At 40.2% G+C, this 20,551-nt stretch overlaps 1 protein-coding gene across 1 annotated transcript in view; it reads left to right on the forward strand.

Moving 5' to 3' along the window:
- KCNH5 (potassium voltage-gated channel subfamily H member 5) overlaps positions 1 to 20,551 on the forward strand; it is a 266,047-nt gene that overhangs the window by 173,535 nt on the left and 71,961 nt on the right. The window contains exon 9 of the mRNA XM_080646145.1: positions 11,869 to 12,121. Within this exon, the coding sequence (XP_080502271.1) occupies positions 11,869 to 12,121 (253 nt within the window). The remainder of the gene's footprint in view (positions 1 to 11,868; positions 12,122 to 20,551) is intronic.

A 20,551-nucleotide genomic window follows, 5' to 3' on the forward strand; every position in this document is an offset into this window, starting at 1 on the left:
CATTATTACTTACTCTGTTACTTATGGCTATTTTCTGGATGATAAGAATTGCGATGGTTTGATTTATGACTAGTGTTACTGACATGTTTAATTTCTCAGTTATGCTGACAGTGGTGACAAATATTAATGTAGGTAATACACAAACCAAAATTATTTATGGCTAATTTCTCCCAAATGCTTTAAATAATGTTAACAGAGTATGCTATATCAAAAAGTTGATGGTTTGGTTTCTAGGATATTTAAGCATACTAATGACCTTTAAAGGTATTTCTTAAATATATATATATATTAAAAGGCCTGTGGCCGTAAAGCCATAATAACCTAACTACTGGTTGCTATGATGCCCACTGGGGCCAGCGAACTCAGCCTGATTTGGGGGGTGGGGACAGCTGGCCAACCCCCCTGTGGCCCCTTGCCCAGACCACCCCACCCCCAGCGGGGACCTCTACTGGGATCGGGGCCCCCATCAGGGCAGGCCCCCACCTGTGCACCAGGACTCTATAGAAATATAAAATCCTACCCTGCCACCACTCCAAGCCAACCCGCCAGAAGTTCCTGAAACCACAAAATTAGATCACTGATTCAGGCTAGCAGTTTAAAGTGTAAAGCCTCATTCATGCCTAAGGAATTCACACCTTTCTCCTTCCCCTTGGACTCCGTGTCTCAGAAGAGGCATGCACGGTATGGACATGCAAATGAAAGCTCAGAAAAGTCACTCTTCTGGGGTCCTTTGGCACACACAGGCAGAGACAAACTGATCACCAAAAGTCAAGCACAAGATTCTGTCCCCTCCTCATCCCACAGCCTCAGCTCCAGATAGGCACTCCCTGTAGCAGAATACAAGGAGAGCCCGTCTCATATCTTTGCAGAGTCCGGAATGCTCAGGAGGCCAAGATAATAGAAACCTAAGGACCCAAATACTGGGGCCCATTCCCCAGGGCCTGCTCAGCACAAGGCCAAGGGGAGCTCGGACCAAGTTCTGGTCCAATTCCTAACCCGGTTGGAATCTGCCATTCTGCGGCCACAGCGTGCGCTGGAGTGTGTAATTGCGGGGGGCGCTCTGGAGGCGGAGGGCTCACCCCAACCCCTGGGTCCCAGGGGCTCTCTGCCTGCATGTCCTTCAGCCAGGCGCTCAGCCCAAGCTGTGCCAGTGAAGCCCCTTTGCTGGGGCAGGATCACAGGGGGAAGGCTCGGGGAGCGATGGCCGGCCCATGGCCTCCACGGGGGCTGTTTGGACACATGTAATTAGCTCTAATTATCCAGGGCTTCCAGTTCACCAATACCCCGGGCCTGGGAGATGCGCCCAGGGTGAACGGGCCCACAGAGCCACTGCGCCACTGAATGAGCCCTTTGAACCCTCTCACCAGGCCGGGAAGCTCTATCCCAGTCCACAGCACCCTGGGTCATGTGTCTGTCTTGCCTTGTGCATCTCTCTCCCTGTTCCTTGCTCTCTGATCCTGTTTACTCATTCTCCATGTCTCGCTGGGCCTTTTGTCTCTGTCTCTCATCGGATCTCTGCCAATGGAGAACACCCCTGCCACCCCACCAAAGGAACACACCAGAGAATCCGCCTTGTCAATAAAAAACGACAAGTGGGAAATAGAGTGAAATGAAAAGCATTAACTTAAAAACAATCCATGTGTCTGCAAATGCATTCCAAATGGCAGCACTTTGGCAGGGTGGCAGGGGCAGGGCGTGTTGGCCACATGTTCTGGAGTCTCAGACACAAAGTGTAGGGGGCTCAGCACCTCGCTGTGGACCCCTCCCACTAGCCACCTGGGATGGCAGGGTCTGGGGAAGGGACTTAGTCTATACTCACACTCGTGGACCCCCACCTGATTCCGTAGACCCTATCCCCTATTTGGCATCTGCTGGTCCCTCTTACTCCCCCAGTACCTTCAAACCTTCCTATGCTGACCTCAATTCTCCTTCTGCACCAGCCCACCCCCTCCCCGCCACAGACAGATTTCACCCTCTCCCTCCCCCACCCCCAGTCTTCTACCCCATACTTCTTTCTGCCCTGCCCTGCCCACCTCCATTCCGCCCTCCTGCCCCACACCACCCAGCAGCCCTGTTTCCAGGATAAATGGTTAGAACAAAGCTTTCCTTGGCTGGAAGAGACTCTCCAGGGAGCTGCATGCAGAAAGGTGCTCCCAGTCCTGTACCTGCAACTGCTCTGTCCTGCCAGATGCCAAGCAGAAATTGTGTCTCTGGAGACAGAGGGTAGCAGAAGTAGGCTGCTGTCCTTTGAAGCCCCTCATCATGAGGAAACTCTCCGCCTCCCCCCCCCCCCCAAAAAAAAAAAAAGAGTTCACCTTGCTGCCTCCCTTATCACTTTCAGCAACCCTCCTTTCCCCCTTTCCCTGGAAGTGGAAGGATTGGAGCATATCTATGTATATAAAAGAGTAATATACAAATCAACGGAACGGCGGAACAATCAGAACAACTGCTCAACCAGTTGCTATGAGGTGCACTCGGTTCCTCCCCCTGGCCAGCAGGCTCCAATCCCTCAATGGCTAATGGGGAACCGGGGGTGGGTGGCAGCGGCTGCCGGCAGCCGGGGAAGATGGCCCTGATCACAGGCCAGGCCTAGGGACCGTACCCATGAAGAATTTCATGTGCTGGGCCTCTAATGTGTGTGTGTGTGTGTGTGTGTGTGTGTGTGTGTGTGTGTGTGTATTCTCTGCTACTTAGGGCTCATGCAAATAAGAAAAGTGAGCTTATTTTTGGTCTTAAAAATGTTGAAACATTTTAATCACCATCACAGCATATATACGATTAAGTAAGCAATTAAATAGCAATATTCACTGTTCTGTTTTGGGGGTCTTATAAACAGCATAGATACAAACTTAAGATAGTAGACTCATTTTTTAAAAAGTTGTCTACCTTTTTTCTTACTGATTTGTAGGTGTTTTTTCTATATCTTGGATATGAGTCATTTGTAGGATATGTATTATAATTATCTTCTTTAAATATAAGGCTTTCCTTTTCATTTTCTTAACTTTAGGAATTACATTTATTTTGCATGTTACATTTTTATTTTATTTGTTATAGTCTATATGTTGTTTCTTATATTTTACTTATGCATGAGTTACTGCCATAGAAAACTCTAGGAAGCACGTTTGTGCATATAAGTATTCAAATAACTATACCCTTGTCTATTCCTGTGGTCCCACAGAGCTAAACTCCTGAGGCACTTTGCTAATAGTGAAGGGTTTAATTTACCAGAAAGCTCAGTCTAATATTACTGTCCTATTTCAACTATAAGTAATAACAGAACAGGCTTTACTCATAAGAACTTATTGATTGGGGTCTAGTCTGATAAATGGCAGCATATTGGGAGAGTGGAAGAGCATGGTGCTCTTTGAAAGGTTTCTGATTTTATAGTGCATTTTACATACATACACATGAATATGTATATACACATACTGTATCTGTAATCTATAGATGAGTGTTAGGGTTGTGAAAAAGTGTTTCAGTATGATCTCAATTGATCAAATGTTGGTATTTCATTTTATTTCATTTAGTTTTTTCACTTTCTAATTTTTCAAAATGATTGAACTTTCTAGTTATTTTCTATATGATTTTTATCTCTATATATGCACATATACTGTATAGTACTTATACATATATACATATACATACACACATACACACAAATATATTATGCTATATATATGTGTATATATATATATATATATATATATATATATATACTTTTTTATAATCAAATCTCAAATTATTTTTGGAATTAGTGTAATATAAATAAACGTAACCAATGCACATATCCTTGGCTTTAGTTCACCCAGATTTGGTTCTGATTGGTCAGTTTCTATGCCAGTCAGCATCTCTGGGCCTATCTCTGGGCCTGACCCACAGCCGCCATGGCAGCTTTGGATCAAGCCCTGCCTCTCTCTCCAGACCTATCTCTGGGCCTGATCCACAGCCTCTGCAGCAGCTGTGGATCAGACCTTGCCTCTGTCTCTCTCCGGGCCTCACCAGGAGCCATGGCAGCTGCGGATAAGGCCCTGCCTCTCTCTCTGGACCTCTGGGCCTGATTCACAGCTGCCGTGCAGCAGCAAGGTCGTTAGGCCTCCGGCCTGGCCCTAGGCCGGAGGCTAATGACCCCACCGTGCCTGCCCACTGGCTGTCAGCGTGGCTGTGATAGGAGCCTGTGGGCTGCGAGGGAGGGACCGAGAGATGCTCCATGCACTTCCTGGTGACTGGTTGTCCATCTGGTCAATTAGGTCATGACGGCCCCTGGCCTTTTATAATGTAGATTATATACTAGAGGCCTGGTCATGAATTTGTGCATGTGTGGGGTCCCTCAGCCTGACTGGTGACTGAGGCCTATGCGGGGGGGGGGAGGGTGCCAAGGTAGGGGGTTGCGGGGAGGGACCACTGGAGGTTGACCAGCCAGGGGTGGGACCCTGGGAGGTTGGCTGGCTGGGGGGAGTGGCCGGCCAGGGGGAGAGGCCATAGGAGGTTGGCTGTGGGAGCTCACTGACCACCAGGGGGCAGCTCCTGCATTGAGCGTCTGGCCCCTGGTGGTCAGTGCGTGTCATAGCAACTGGTTGACCAGTTGTTCTGGTCATTCTGGTCGTTCAGTCATAATGGTCGCTTAGGCTTTTATGTATATAGATATATTTCACTTTTGTCAATATAGCCAAGTTATTGAAGTACCAATTCACTTCCACCCACAGTGTATGTGAAGAACTCATTCTTTTAAAGGAGCTGGGAACCTCATTTTTCTTAGGTGACTGTAAAAAGATCATGGCCGGTTATTTCCAATATTATTTCCACTCTGGATAATCAAATATATTTTAAGTTATATTTCTAATTTTAGAAAATACTTTCTATTCATTGAAAAGTATTTTTATTTAGTCAAATATATGCATATTAAAAAGCACAGGCATAAGATTAAGAATCGAGAACAATAGAAAGTCTAAATGTCATCAGAGCCCTCACTTTGGAAAGTTAGTGGCCCCAAACACCTGCAGCTTTACTTAACAAGTTAAAAAATGGTAACAATTTTTTTTCATTAGTCACACTACTGCAAAACCAGGACCATGAAAAACTTGATAGAATTGGTTCTCTATAATTTTAAACAAAAAACTTAAGCCTCACTTTTGTACATGAAGTCTTTTCACAGGAAATTTATCTCTAAAGTGAAACACATGAATTTTAATCTATAATCTCTCACTGGTCTAAATATGACCTTTCAGTTTTAAATAAAGGATGTTAATGTGCTTTGGTTTTATTTCATTACATTGTTCCTGAGTTAATTCCTTGGAGGTTTTGATAACCCCAGAAGTTGGCAAACTTATATCCAGACAGCTGGCTCTCTCTTGATGCACATGGCTGCGGGGTTAAGGCTTTTTTATTTTTTATTTTTTTATTTTTTAAATAAGGTGAGCTTTCTTTTCTTCCCATAAAATGAATGAGAATTGAATGCCTGTAGAGAACTTTACTTCCTTTGTTGGTAGCCTTTGAGTACTTCATTCAATCCAGGAAGGATTGTAAAAATGTTTGATGTTTAAATGTCACTTGCCTCACTCTCCCCATGGATTTTCACTAACTTAATACTAACTCATTGGATTGGTGAGGAGAGATTAACCAGCAGTGCATAACTTAATTGCATCAAAGGAAGCAATAATTTTGAAGAATGTCAGTGGTAGTTGCATTGCCTAGCAAAATGTTGTTAATGCATATACTCCTTTGTCCTAAGAAAGAAAACAGGGGAATCTTCCTCACGTATTATCAATTACTAAAAATAGCTGACACTTTATTATTCCTGATTATATATAATCAATACAATAATTTACTTTAGAGCAATAATGGACCTCAAGAGGGAGCCTTGTTTAGGTGACTACTTTCAGGCACTTAAAGTAAAATTATCCCTATCAGCCCCATTTTCACATTAGGAATTGGTTATAGGTTGATTAAAACTGACCAATCTGTGGTCATTGAACTAGGGCACAGTGGTAGGAGACTACCTCCAGTAAGACTAAAGCTCTCCAGCCCTCTATGTCATTACACTATATAAATCTACGTCTCTTTCACATAAAATTGCCTTTTCTCCTTCAAATGCAAAAGGGAAATTTTGTGAGGATTATTAAAAATACTAAGATACTTTCATATACTACTGGTATGAGTGTAATTTGGTATACCTGCTCTGAAAGGCAATTTGTCAAGAGATTTTAAATGATTTTATATTTTACCCATTAATTTTACTTCTAAAAAATCTATCCTTAAACAATTAGTTATCAGTATAGGGCAGTGGTTGGCAAACTCATTAGTCAACAGAGCCAAATATCAACAGTACAACGATTGAAATTTCTTTTGAGAGCCAAATTTTTTAAACTTAAACTTCTTCTAATGCCACTTCTTCAAAATAGACTTGCCCAGGCCGTGGTATTTTGTGGAAGAGCCACACTCAAGGGGCCAAAGAGCTGCATGTGGCTCACAAGGCGCAGTTTGCCGACCACGGGTATAGGGTATTTATTACAACTTGATTTATGAAAGGGAAAACTAAAAATCTTAATATCCAATTATAAATGCAGTGGTGAAAGGAATTGTGTTCAATTATATAATGGACTATTATGCAGTGATTCTAATTATATTTTTAAGTCACTAGTTCATGTCATGGGAAATGATTTAATATGATACTGGGTGACTATGGCAGGAAATCAATCTTTAGAGATTCAAATTTTATGAAAACAGTATATAAATATGTATAAAAATGGAGTAATTTTATTTTCTTCTTTATGTTTTTTTATTTCCTGTATAGAGTATAATAATTGTTAAAATACATTCTTAAGTATATTTAAAGAATGAGTAAGAGAGGGGAAAGCCTTCTTCTTTTGACTTTCTCCAGACAAACAATTTCTAGAGGATCTTGATTAAACTCTTTGGCCTCTAATTAAAGTAATTATGCTCAGTCTTCTTCTAAGCTTTTTCTAAATTACTAATATCATAATGGATGAAAGTGATGGGGAAGGGAGTTAAGGAGATTGAGATTCACCAAATGTTCACTCTATACTATATAGCTTAGGGCCTTTTCATAAATATACTAAAACTCATCTACACTAATAAAAGAGAAACACGCAAATTGACCATCACTCCGCTATGCCGACCAGCCCATCAGGAGGGAATATACAAATTAGAAGGACAAAGATGGCGGCCGCCCAACTGCTCCAGGCACAGAGTGGCCGGGCGGGGCAGGATGCCTACTATGAGAGGGAGGGCGGGGGTGGGGGGAAGGGATCTACAGGAGTGGCACTTGGGCTGCAGCGAAGACGAAGACTGCAGACTCTGAAGACTGCAGACTCCGCAGTCTGCAGTGAAGACGAAGATGGCAGACTCCTGCTGGAGTCTGCAGCAAAGGCGACAGACTCTGGCTGGAGCAAAGGCCTGGGTCCCGGGTGCAGGAGGAAAACTGGTGCTGGAAGCCAAGGGAAGGAAGGCCTATTGCATGAATCTCTTGGTGCAACAGGCCTCTAGTATTTCTAATAAGATGACTCCCTTTTGGCAAATAGTAATGGCATAAATAAATAATTTATCAATTAATATTTATGTCTTTACTGACACTCTAAAACATAATACATTTATTGGAGCTAAAATTAAAGTGTTTAGGAATGAAAACAAATTTGCAAAGAAATCTAGGCAGTTCTGTGGTGGTGGTGACATTAGTGATTTCCTAATAAGTAAACTTACTTTGATTAATTAGACTCTAAATTATTTTCAAAAATCACCATTTATATTTTTGTACTATTTAAAGAACCAGAAAACATCAGAAAGTGCCAAATGTTCTATTTTATTCCTGGTTGAGCTTCATTGAGGAGCATGGCTTAAGAGTGAGAAGTCAAGAGTTTTGGGTTTTGCTGGAAATTTATTGAGAGGCCTCGAGCAAATCTCATAACCTTTATGCTATACATTTGCTTCATTTGTAAAATGGGCCATTAGACTAGGAACAGTAATTTTTTTAAAGCTTTTCCTGATTGGAAGCTCCTGCAAGGCAGGCACTATGAAGTTTTTGTTCTTGGGTCTGGGTGGCCTGCATACTAGCCAGCATATAACTAACACATGACTAGCATTTGATAGCTATGAGTTAAATGAATGACTGAATATGCCCCTGTGGAGCCTTGCCGGGGAGTCTACCTTCCTATCAGAGCTTCACCCAGCATAATTCTGCTTGTATCAGCTTTATCTTTTGGGCATAAAGAATATTTCATTATAAAAACCAAAGAATGACTTTACTGCTGAAAGTAAAAATTTGAAATCCTTAGGCTGAAATCCTTTCAACTCTGATAATTCAATGTTACTATTGTGTGCTATTATTTAAAAAAAATGCAGATCACAACACTCTTACTCTCATTTTCCCTTTCTATGCATTACCAAATTCTGTGATAGAGCTGTTTATAAATTGAACTTATGGCAAAGAGAGGGATGGTCTGTGCTTTGTGGATGAATCAGAGGTGACTAGGCAGAGAAGGGGATGATGGGATATTACAGGCAGAAGGAACAGCATGTAGGAAGGTAGTCATGAGAGAGTATGGCAGGTTCAGAGAGCGAGAAATACTCTGTGACTGAATGCAGGGTTGGAACAGGGTAGTAAGAGATGTGGCTGAAGGAGGCTCGCATCATAAAGAGCCTTACATGCGTGGTTAAGACTTCAGCTTTACCTGGGGAAGCAGGCCATTGGATGTTTTAAGAGAGCAAGGTAAAATGATCATGTTGTGTTGTACTAAGTGTTCTCTAGTTGCAGTGTTGAGGTTAGATCTTTGGAGCCAGAAGGATGTCTGTTAAGATACCTCTTGATCTTAGGTTTAATGGGACTGGTATCATAAATAATTTCAAAAGAGTTTTCTTTTCCTGACCATGTCATTCTCTCCCCCCAACCCCCAGGAATTTATTTATGGAACTCTAAAAATGATTCCTTATATGCATGCAGCCATAGCTCTCCCAAAGAGAAAACTTATTGTCTTAATTAAGAATCAACTTTAATTTATAAGTATCTTGATACGAAGAGGGAATAAAAAAATCAACACTAGAGACAAATAAAAGTCACTTTAACTTAAATATTTTCTATTGAAATGTAATTTCATTTGTTTATAACTGTGAGATACCCATTAGGTAACTTACAAGAGATTGGATATGACATTCAAGGCCGAGTGCATTGAATTGGGATTAATGGGCCAGGTCTTAGTGTCATCTTGAATGATAATTTTATCACTTAAAACTAAATTTTTACTACCTAAGACATTTAGTAGTGCCTTCATTTATTGAAAATATAATACTATACTCATATTTGGATGGCAGACACACCATGTAAGGTACATATGATATCTAGGTATGGAGACAGAGCTGGGTGTGGCTCTGGTCTATTTTAACACGAAGTTTTAACTTGTCGGTTTATGACATCTGGATTTTAGTATATACCACCAATCAAAATGATAAATCAGTGTCATAAATGAAGTAAAACATAAAGGAAAAATCCACTTAAATTAATAAAAATCCTCTTCTGGTATGCCACTAAACAGAGAATGTTGCTAACATTGGAAGATTTCATTTGCAGCATGAATCCTGAAAGATTAAAATAACATAAAATGACTATTACCAAAATGAATCTAAGACAATGAAAATTCTGCAAAGTAAATGGAGTGGAAGAACAATTCATTTTTCCATTAAGCTATTCAGTGTAATGTTAATGAGTGTGTACTTTAAAATTATTTTTACTTTTTTGCTTTCCTAGCATTCATTCTATTTTCAACATGAGAAAAATATTAACATTAGCTAGTGCTTGAAATAACTTTAGATTCATGCTGAAATATTTTCTTAATTGTGCCTAAATCTCATCAGTCAAGATACATAGTTTAGAGAGGGGTAGAAAAGGAAAAATAGCAAATTGCTTTTGTAGGGAGCTAAAGTGACAATAAACTTTGTAGGAATACTCATTTTCAATAAGGTTAATAAAAAATACCATTTCTTTAGCCCTTGCCATGTGCAAGGCTAAACTAGGCTAAGCTTAAGCCCTTCCATTTAATTCCTGTAATGAGTCTATGAAATAAACACTACCAACCCATTTCACAGATGAAGTTTAGAGAGATTAAATACCTTAGGTTACAGAGGTGATAAGTGATAGATTTGCATCCAGACCTATCCTCTGGAGCCCAATCTTTTATACTACCTCTAAGTCATAAGTAATGACTCCTAAGCAGCACATGTCCCATGTCACCTAAACATGCCCTGTCATTTTGTCTTATTGTGTTATAATTGTCTCTTTACATACCTAACTCCCCCTACTACATGGTTAACTACTCCAAGGCAAATACAGTGTCATATTCATCCTTCTAGTTCCAGGGACTTAATGCAGTGGTGTACCCCATAGTATCCATTGAATGAATAATGCTGTCATAAGTCACTAAACATTAATATATTAAATAAAATATTACATTATTCTGAAAAGCAACTGATGTGGAAAGGAAGTGTCAATTGCTTCTGAAGCTCTGTTAGGCATTCCTTTCCCTAAAGATGAGATTTCTTCAGAAAGCTGGGTGGGCTGAATTGCTGTTACCTATAGGAATTTAAGGGAGTATGAAAAAACCCACAGATACACTATATATGTAAAATGATATATAGAGTTTTAGGAATGGTTAAGGGAAGGGATACTGAAAGCATAATTTAATTAAAGTCTTGGCATTTATGATGGGCTTTTCTACACAGGGAAGTAACCAACTTTTCATGGATATTGAGCTCCAAATAAAAGGAAAAATCAGGGGATTATTTTAACCTTTAGGTAATTTTTAAAGGTTAAAATGCAATTAGCGTAGGGAAGAAAACTATTTTATATTAAAACATTACTCAGTGTAACTTAATAGGGGTGGGTGGGAATCAGCTTAAACTTCAGCTTGAGGGATTGAAAGCCTTGCAAAGAAAATAATTTCTGATGATAAAGAATGGTTTTCCAAGGGGACTGGGGGAAGGGTCTAAGCGAGCTTCACATGTGTCTTTAAATTGGGTAGTACTGACTTCTGTAACCACATCTTGCTGGATGATGCCCTGATTAAATATGATGATAATGTCTATTTCAGTCTGGGTCTTTAATTGCCCTGTCTGAAAGCTGTCGGCAATAAAAGCTCCCTAGCCCTGGCTCTTCTAAGGGATGCCTAGAGCTTGAGTTCTGCTGCTGTCCTCAGCAGTCTTTAGGAGTCAAAGGCCAGAATGCAAGGGCTGCCAGCAAGATGATGTGCCCACTTTGCCGGCATTGACATTTGCAATTGCCCAAGCCCTACAGAAGGCTGGTGGATACACTTTTCACTCCCTGGGCATAAATTCATCTGCAAAATAAAAAATGTTAGTGGAAAAATACACATTAAAAGTGGAGTTATAGCAGCCAGTGACAGCATGTGAAGTCACAAGGCTGCTTTTGTTGATTTTGTTTTCTTACAACCGGTTTCTATAAATCCACCTCTGATGTAGAATAAAGTACATTATCCTGAATTTTAAGTTAGTTATAAAAAAATTCTAAAATGTAGACTAGACTAAAATGAATGTTAACACCCTATTTTAGTTGGCTCTTGGGTGAAGTTATATTATGTTTTTTTCTGAGACTCTTCCTGACCACCTCCAGACTTCTTTCTATGCTTCACTACGTGGTACTGTATTGAAAGAGTCCGTTGCTCATCAGCCCATCTCACTGGATTATTATTTGGTCCTTGAGAGCAGAGCTGTGTCTTTGAACTCTTCCCAGTATCAAGTACAGTGTGTCACAGACTTTGTCATAGCCCATAAATATTTGTTGGATGATATTTCTGAAATAGCCCCTTTCTCACTTCTTCTCACTTATTCCTCTTTCACTTTCTTCAGGTTCTCTCCATCTGCCCGAAGGACATGAGAGCTGATATCTGTGTTCACCTAAACCGGAAGGTTTTTAATGAACACCCTGCCTTTCGGTTGGCCAGCGACGGGTGCCTGCGCGCCTTGGCGGTGGAATTCCAGACGATTCACTGCGCGCCCGGGGACCTCATCTACCACGCTGGGGAAAGCGTGGATGCCCTCTGCTTTGTGGTCTCAGGATCCCTGGAAGTCATCCAGGATGATGAGGTGGTGGCTATTTTAGGTACTGTGAACTTTCTTAATGCAGTAGCAAATGCGTAACAGTTTTAGAGATTTTGCTTCTCAGGTTTCTTAAGAGAAATTGCCTTTGCTTGCTGACTTTGGAAACTGGGTCACTGATCAAATGATAACTCTTTGTGAAAACTAGTAATTAATGCTGCTTCAGCAAGGAACGTTAGTATTGGTCGCAGCCTAATGGGCTGCATGAGGGTTGGACTACACTTTCTTTAGCAACAATAGGGCAGTGCCTTTTAGACTAGAGCTAAAGTAGCAACCGTTGGATAGTACCTTTTAGACCACAGCCTAACGTGGCTGTACCTCCACGGTGGTAAGTGTGAAAATGGCTTGTGGAATGATTGTCAGGTTAGTAATCTAGAATGTTCGTCTCAGAGGGGCAATAGAACCTTTCTAATTCCACATTTTCCTTTAGAGATGAGCAAAGTGCGGCCCAAAAATGTTTGGTGACGGGCCCAGCTAGTACATGAGTGAGGGCTCCAGTACAGATCATCTTACTCTAAATCTTTTTACCTCATCACAGCGGACCTAAGTAGTGAGCTGAAAGTGGTGAGGAAATAAACGAATTTGACCCACTCTATTGGAGTAATCACAGTGCAAGTAGATTTAAGCTTTTAAAACTGGTTCTGTCCATTCACAAACCAGGAAAATTATGTGGCTAATAATAAAGTCATTCAAAAATTCAGAGTGCTAGTAATTAGTTGTTCTAACAAAAAAGGCAGTGGCAGTACATGTAAATGACAAAACATTTTTTAAAATTACATGTTTGGGGACAGTGTAATATATGTATTGGTAGAACAAATGCTAAATGATATTTTAGATTATTTTTTTGCTCCAATATCAGCAGCAAGTTCATGAAGCCCACATAGCTATAAAAGGAAGCAATAATAAAGTCAGAGGAGAATCATTTCTGGCTTTTTCCTCAAGTAAAATAAGTTAGAATTGCAGGATGTCAACTCCATTTTGATCACATTTTTCCTGGCTTGTGTCTCATGAAAAATGAGCTCAATTTTAAACTATTGGATTTTTTTAGCTTCCGAGGTCAACCTACCATAGCTTGAAAGCCACTTATTCTCGTTAATACAAGATTGACTGATGTATTTTAGCAACTGCAAAAGCAAAATCCAGCACAGAAATGAGGAACTGATCTCAAAAAGCCCAATTACCTGGCAGAGACGGAACTGAGCACTGAGGCACAAACAGCATCCCCTCCCAGGAAAACAGGTCCTGGTAACTGTCAGGGTTAGAGGCAATGGTGCAGAGTTGCAAACGACTGAACACTGTTGTTTGTAAACATTTTTCTTAACTGTTTAGTCAGCACTGTGCGTGTTTAATGCTACTAAGTGCTTGTTTTGTTCTGTTTCCTGGAGTATAAAGGAGTTGTATGCAATCTTTCATAGCCAGTGCACATTTTGTCAGAACGATTCTTTGTGGTAAAATGAAACGTATTCATACTACAGCCATTCTTGTTTGCTTAGAGAAGAGGCTAAGACACAAGCCCCAAACAGCTGTATTTTCTTTTCCTGCACGTTCCTGTCAATGGCGGGTGGGAGAACAGACATCCAATATATTGTACTGAGAACCGTTGCGATAAATGGCCTCAGCTGTGTGCTCATGCCGTTTGCGTTGCCTATATTCTTCATTGGTAACTTTTTTCTAAAAGGAGGCATGGAGAAAGCCCTGAGTTCAGTGCTAGGTCTGCTAAGCTGCAATCATTTGCTCAGTGAGATAGACAGAATGCATTTTCTTTTCATTTTAAAATAAAATGGTAGCTGGTTTTGCCTAGTGACACAGTCAAAATGAACAAGGGCCTCTGGGTATATCTCATCATATATCTGTCACATTTTATTTCCTTGAGTGTGTGCTTTTGGTTTATCCTCCTCAAAAGTCTTGGGATTCAGAGACTTTCATCTCTGGGCTTAATGAGTAAAATTATATGTACACATCTTTGGCAACCTTTCATTTGCTTTTTCATTGGGCCTCTAACAAGGATTAGTTCAGCCAAAAAGCAGTCAGAAGGTTTTTGTTTAAAAAAAAATGTTTTGAGTCAGAAGTGATCTTCCCAAGGCAGAAGTAAGCAGGAGAGGTAGGGAGGCGAGATGCTGACAGAGGTGCAGAGGGGCCGGTGGGGTTGCATAGGTCCGAGACCCAGGAAGACCCTGTCCTCTCTTTCAGTCTGTGATTTGGATAATCTATGGAGAGACAGATGTGGAGACAGGCTTAGGGAGCTCCTCTCCGTGTGGGGCCTTCCTCCAGTCTAGGTTTAGAGGAGGGGTGACCTGAGGGGATTGTATGCTAGGATTATGGACCCCTGGTGACTTTCTGCAGGAAAGGGGGGTGTGATGCTGCAAGACAGAGATGATTGCACTACATCCCTCAAAGAGTGAGTCTACCGTGAGCCAGACCTACCCTTGTGTTCACACAGTCTGCAGGCTCCACCTTTCAGGCAGCCATAGCTGGGTACACACTGCTGCCTGTGCTTCGCTGGAAGGGCCTGGAACCTGCTAGAAGGGCCTTCTCTAACTCAGCCAGCTTCTAGACTTGCAGATCATCACACTGGCTCCATTTCATGATATCTCAGTGTGGTTTCATTGAGAATGCATGTTTTGTTTGTATTGATTTCAGAGAGAGGAAGGGAGAGGGAGAGAGATAAAAACATCTATGATCAGAGAGAATCATTGATCAGCTCCCTCCTGCACACCCCCTACTGGGGATTGAGCCTACAGCCTGGGCATGTGCCCTGTGCAGGAATTGAATCATGACCTCCTGGTTCATGGGTCCACACTCAACCACTGAGCAATATTGCATGTTTTCAGACTTTTCTAAATTAAAAAATACTTTGTCTTACTATTAAAAATGAGGGAAGGGGTTTCTTTAATGGTCATGATTGCTTAATGTTTTAAGAAAGAAAGGAAAATAGTTACTCCTGACATTTTGATGACCATCCCTTTCCAGCTCCTCCTGTTTTTTCTTCTCTTTCTCCTTCCTACTTCTCTCCTCCCCTTCCTCTGTCCTTTGCCTCCTTCTTCTCCTTCTTCTTCTAATATTTTGGTTGCTTATTTTTGGAATAATTGCAAACTTAATGAAAAGTTCCAGAAATTATCAGGGTTCAAAGTTTGAGAAATATCTTTAGGTTTTCTACCTTATTAAGTAAGTTGGTTAGGTCTTCTATACATTTACTTTTTTTCCTATTCTTGATTTATCCTTGATCGGGGAGTGGCATGCTAAAGTATCTTATTGTTAATGTGCCTTATCTATGTCTCCTTGCACCTCCTGTAGTTTGTGCTTTGTAGTGATTGTTGCTGTGTTATTTGGTACACAGATATTCATAACTTTTTCATTGAAAATTGTGGGTTTGAACATTGAAATATGTCCTTTTTCATCTTGTCTAATGATTTTTTTTTGTCTTGTAAGGATTAAATAGAAATACATTTGAGTACACTTGGAAAAATGAGAATTTGTGTAAGTTGGTCTGATAGGAGAAATGTGCACACCTTGCTCTCCCTTAACACTGAAGGAAGAGAAGGAAGGTCATTTTAAAACAAATTAAAATCTCTGGATCCAAAAAACAGGTGCAGTTTTATTCTTTTGGATCCTTGCCTCTAAACAGTCTTTTGGTAGGTGCATAATTCTTTAGTGTGTCAAAAGTCCTATGGTGTTTAATGAATGAGTTCTGAAGCATAACTAATTAATGGAAAGATTAAAAATGTAGTCAACAAATACCTTCTTTTTTTTTAACACTGAAGGATGGCTTCAAAATGTTTTTCTAAATAGGGCTTATGAAGATAATTGCAGTTCATGTCTTTTTTCAACTTGAAGTTCTTTCAGTTCCTACACCTCCACTTTTTCTTGACCTTCCCACTTTTTATGAAACACAAAGAATTCTAAATTCAGTTCATGATGCATGCATAATATTTTATATTCTTTCATATCTTCTTGCTTGTTAGTTCCAACCCTATAATTACCTAATGTGAACAGATTTACGGGTATGGCTAAAATAGCCGGGTTCCTTCTAAGTGATTCAATGAGGTGTATTGTACCTTCTAGAGACTATAAAAATGTCATTTCCCCATTAACAATAGACCCAGCTTCTAAGATATTTGTTTTGCTGCATTCACAGTTTGTCTTTTCTGTGTTTACTGATTATTAGAACCATATGCTTGGAATCATTAATCTAAGACAGTCTATATCTAAGTATTTTAATTGTAACTTCAAGTTCCTAAGAAAACTATGCTTGTTTATGTACCGTTTGGATGGAAGGATTAGATATTGTTATGTGGTTGAGGGGAAGGGAATAGCAGAGGAAGGAAAAGACAGGATGAAATGAACTTAATAGTGTAAAAAGGTAATTTCTAGTACCTGGGTTAAGATTTCATTTTAATTAGAATCAGTCCATATCTTATAAATATTTGTGCATTATCAAGGAAAATTTATAAATTATGGTTCTCAGAATTAAATGTCTGCTTCTTATTTTTATTCCAAAAAGAAGAACATCTGAGATGTGAATGAATAATATTTTGCTATTTTGAGAACCTGTGAAAATGTGACTTTTATTCTGTGCCTAAGATTTCTTTCTGTATACTTGCTGTTAGAAGTCAAGTGCTTCACACTTTAAATCCTTAAAAGGGCTTTTCCCAAGCCCTAGAAAATTATTTTTGCATCAACATTTCTATGTTTTGAGATGCTGAACTATGAACCGGGTAGGTTTGCTCTACATATTATGATGATGACCTTAGTTAAGTCAGACATTTTTATAAAGGGCAAACTAGTATTTGGTTTTAAATATGTATGCTTGTCTTACTTTAAACTTTCCAAATTGTGCTTATAACATCATTTATCCATGGCTCAAATTGTACACTCTAAAGATCCTCAGCCTGCTGATTTCTGGATATAATACAAGTCTTTACAATCTGGTAGTTTAGATTCAACATCAAATTTAAACTTACCATCCTTCAAAACGAAGTCTGTGTATTCCATTTCCTTGGTATCTCTTTATCCTATCTTTATATCCCTTCCCATGACCACTGCTCCTAAAATTTTGGTTCTGGGCTGTGGCTGCATCTGAAAGGTCTGCCTGCTTGCAATATGTCATCATCTCCAACCTCCAGTTTTACGTTCTGCTGCCACTACAAGAATCTTTCTAAAATATAAATTTATCATGTCAGTTTCCTCAGTTGAATCGGCTTTTTAGCAACTTGAGTATAAAATGTAACTGCTAGCATGCTTAAGTAAAATTTAAAGTTCATAAATACATTTTGATTTTTAATATTTCCTATCAAAACTTTTAAAGTATATTTATGAAAAATGCACTTCATGCCCCTTTGAAAGTCTGTCTGATTTGGATAACAATAATTATTGAGTACTCATTATTTTATATGCATTATTACATCAAATCCTTTAATTCTGTGAAGAACACACTTAATATAGTTATCTTATGGATGAAGAAACCAAAGCTCTACAGTATCAGATGATTCACCTCAGGTTACAGCTAAAAAAATAAGTGGTGAGCATAGGATTTGAACCCAGATATGTCTAACTCTATGCCCATTCTCTTAACCATCACATTACAGACATGATGCTTTCTTTAACAGGACTTTTTAAGTACAATTTTGAATTTATACAACTATTTTGCTTAATCTTGACAGAAAATAGAGGGCCTAGATTTTTACCAATTTTTTCCTTTTATTTAAAAAAGGTTCTAACAACACTATTAAGTACCATTCCAGTATATATTATAAAAATTCTTTACCAAACATTACTTGAGTATAAGACCATTAATTAGCTACAAAGTACATAAAAATATGGTCCTCTCCCTAGTGACTGGTTTACTACCAGGCAAGTGTGTAGGACTGGGGAGACCTGACTTAGAGTGTGAATTCCATGACCCCTCAGAACACAAGATGAGGATCCTAAGTTCCGTGAATGGGTTTTTCATCTGGTTCCTGGAAGAGTTCATATTTCATCTAGTTGGTAGGGATTAAAGTGGAAATGAAACTCTCAGGAACGCTCCAGGATTGCAAGAATGCCACAAACCTTTGCAGCTCTTCCTATGAGGAGGTGGAGCCTCCTTCTCCACCCCTTGAGTCTGTCCTGGTCTTGTGACTTGTCTCAGTTCTCATGCTGAATCCTCCACTCTTTCCTTAAGCGCTGATGTTCTGTGGTTAGGGCGGGGCAGCTTGGCCTGCTTTTTTCAGTGCTCTTTTGTTTACCTAAGGCCCTGACATCCACTTAAGAAAGCTTCATCTGCATTTTCCCAGCCATACTGGTTCTAGTCGCCTCTCACCCACCATTATTTTTAATAGTTATGCTATATGTAATCATTGTCAGAGCATATAGCCATACACACTATACTTTTGACCTTTATTTAGTCTTAGTCCTACAAATAAACATTAGTTATTGCTACCACTAGTCTTGGTGTCAATGTCCCTTTAGGTATTTTGATTGTCTGAAACATTTTCACTAATAAATTCCTTAGGAAAGATCTATGGGAACAATAATGAGTTCTTTTATGTTGGTGATAATGGTTTGTGTCCTTTATACTTGAAAGTCAGTTTTGCTGGATATGAAATTCTTGATTCACATTACTTTCCTAGGGTATCTTAAATAGATCACTCCTACTTCACTCAAATCAATAGGCATATTTTAGAGCTTTTCTTTACTACCATCATATTTGTTGTATCTTCTTCTCTTTACCCTTGTTGTCACTGCCTTCACTGTTGGTGAGGTGGTTGTGGAGATAAGGTGAAATTATATGTATGTAATCTGTGAAATACAATATTATTGTTTCACAGTGAGGTAAATAGCCTTCCAACAGTGCTCCCTTTTCCACTCTTCACCCTGTCCTTAGTTCTGTTCTCAAAGTACTGGACAGCTCATGACTCTCTTTAACTCAAAAACTTTTAGTGGTTTCCACTTTAAAACAGGATTAAGCAGAATCTGTTGCATGGCATTCAGAGTTCTCACTATTGGGTCCCACTTTTTCCTTCTAGACTTGGCTCTATCGCTATGTCCTGTAGGTTTCTTGGATAGTGACCTAATGTATTTCATCACTCCCTGGGCAGATCGGGCTCATACTATTTGTCAACCACAAATACTGCCCTTCCCCTTGAGGCTCAACTATGATTAAACTCAAACATGATATTATTTGTGAGTTCTTTCCTGAATCCCCTCAAGTCCAAAACAGTTTGTGTTTGTGTGCTTTGCCTATCCTGGTCCTATAGAACTCATCACCCTCCTGTTTTGTAAAATTTTCTGGCATGTCTCTTTTACTTAGAAAATTAAAGACTATTAAGAGCAGGATTTTTATTTCTTGCATGTCTCTATCACACAGCACAAAGCCCATGTTCCAGTTTAAGGTTAGCATTAGGACACTGGTTGCATGAATTAAATGGGGTGAATAGGACAGCCATAATTTCTCCCATATGTGAAAGTTATAAGACTTTTTATATAATATGAACATTATTATAGGCATCAACTCCAAATCCTTTCTTAGGAAAAGAAAACAGAAGAGTTTCAAGATGTAACTGTTTTTCAATTTAGTCTTTTTCTTGGACTTTTAAATAATATGCAATAACTTTCTTGATTTGGGCACATTTTGGGGTTTATATATCCTATCTAATAAAAGAGTAATATGCAAATTAACCATCACTCTGCTACACCCTCAAGCTACGCCCATTAGCCACGCCCACTAGCCAATCAGGAGTGAGTATGCAAATTGACCCCAACCAAGATGGCTGTGGCCACAGAGAGAGCAGGAGGGAGGCTTGGGTTTCCCCGGTGATGGAGGAAGCCAAGCTTTCCACACACCCTGGCCGGCCCAGGCCTCCGCTTAAGGCTACAAAGTTTCAATGATAGAAGATAAATAAATTCCAACAAAAATGATGGCAGCCATGGAGCTGGAGAGAGCAGGAGGCTAGGGTTGCCCACGGCGATGGAGGAAGCCAAGCTTTCCACACACCCTGGCCAGCCCAGGCCTCCACTTAAGGCTACAAAGTTTCAATTATAGAAGATACATAAATCCCAACAGAAATGGCTGCCACCATGGAGCGAGCAGAAGGCTTGGCTCCACTCCAGGCTACAAAGTTTCAATTGTAGAAGATAAATAAATCCCAGATCTCAGGGCCTCTGCTTGGGTCACTGGGGGGCGTGGCCAGCCTGCAAACAACCACAGGCCCCTTGCCCAGGCCGCCCCACGCTCCAAGGGAACCCCCACCCTGATCCGGGACACCCTTCAGGGCAAACCAGCTGGCCCCCACCCATGCACCAGGCCTCTATCCTATCTAATAAAAGAGTAATATGCAGATAGACCATCACTCCAACACACAAGGTGGCTGCCCCCATGTGGTCAAAGATGGATGCCCCCATGTGGACACAAGATGGCCACCACAACATGGCCAGCAGGGGAGGGCAGTTGGGAGGG

This window comes from Plecotus auritus (genome assembly GCF_963455305.1).
Source record: "Plecotus auritus genome assembly, chromosome: 1".
NCBI lineage: Eukaryota > Metazoa > Chordata > Mammalia > Chiroptera > Vespertilionidae > Plecotus > Plecotus auritus.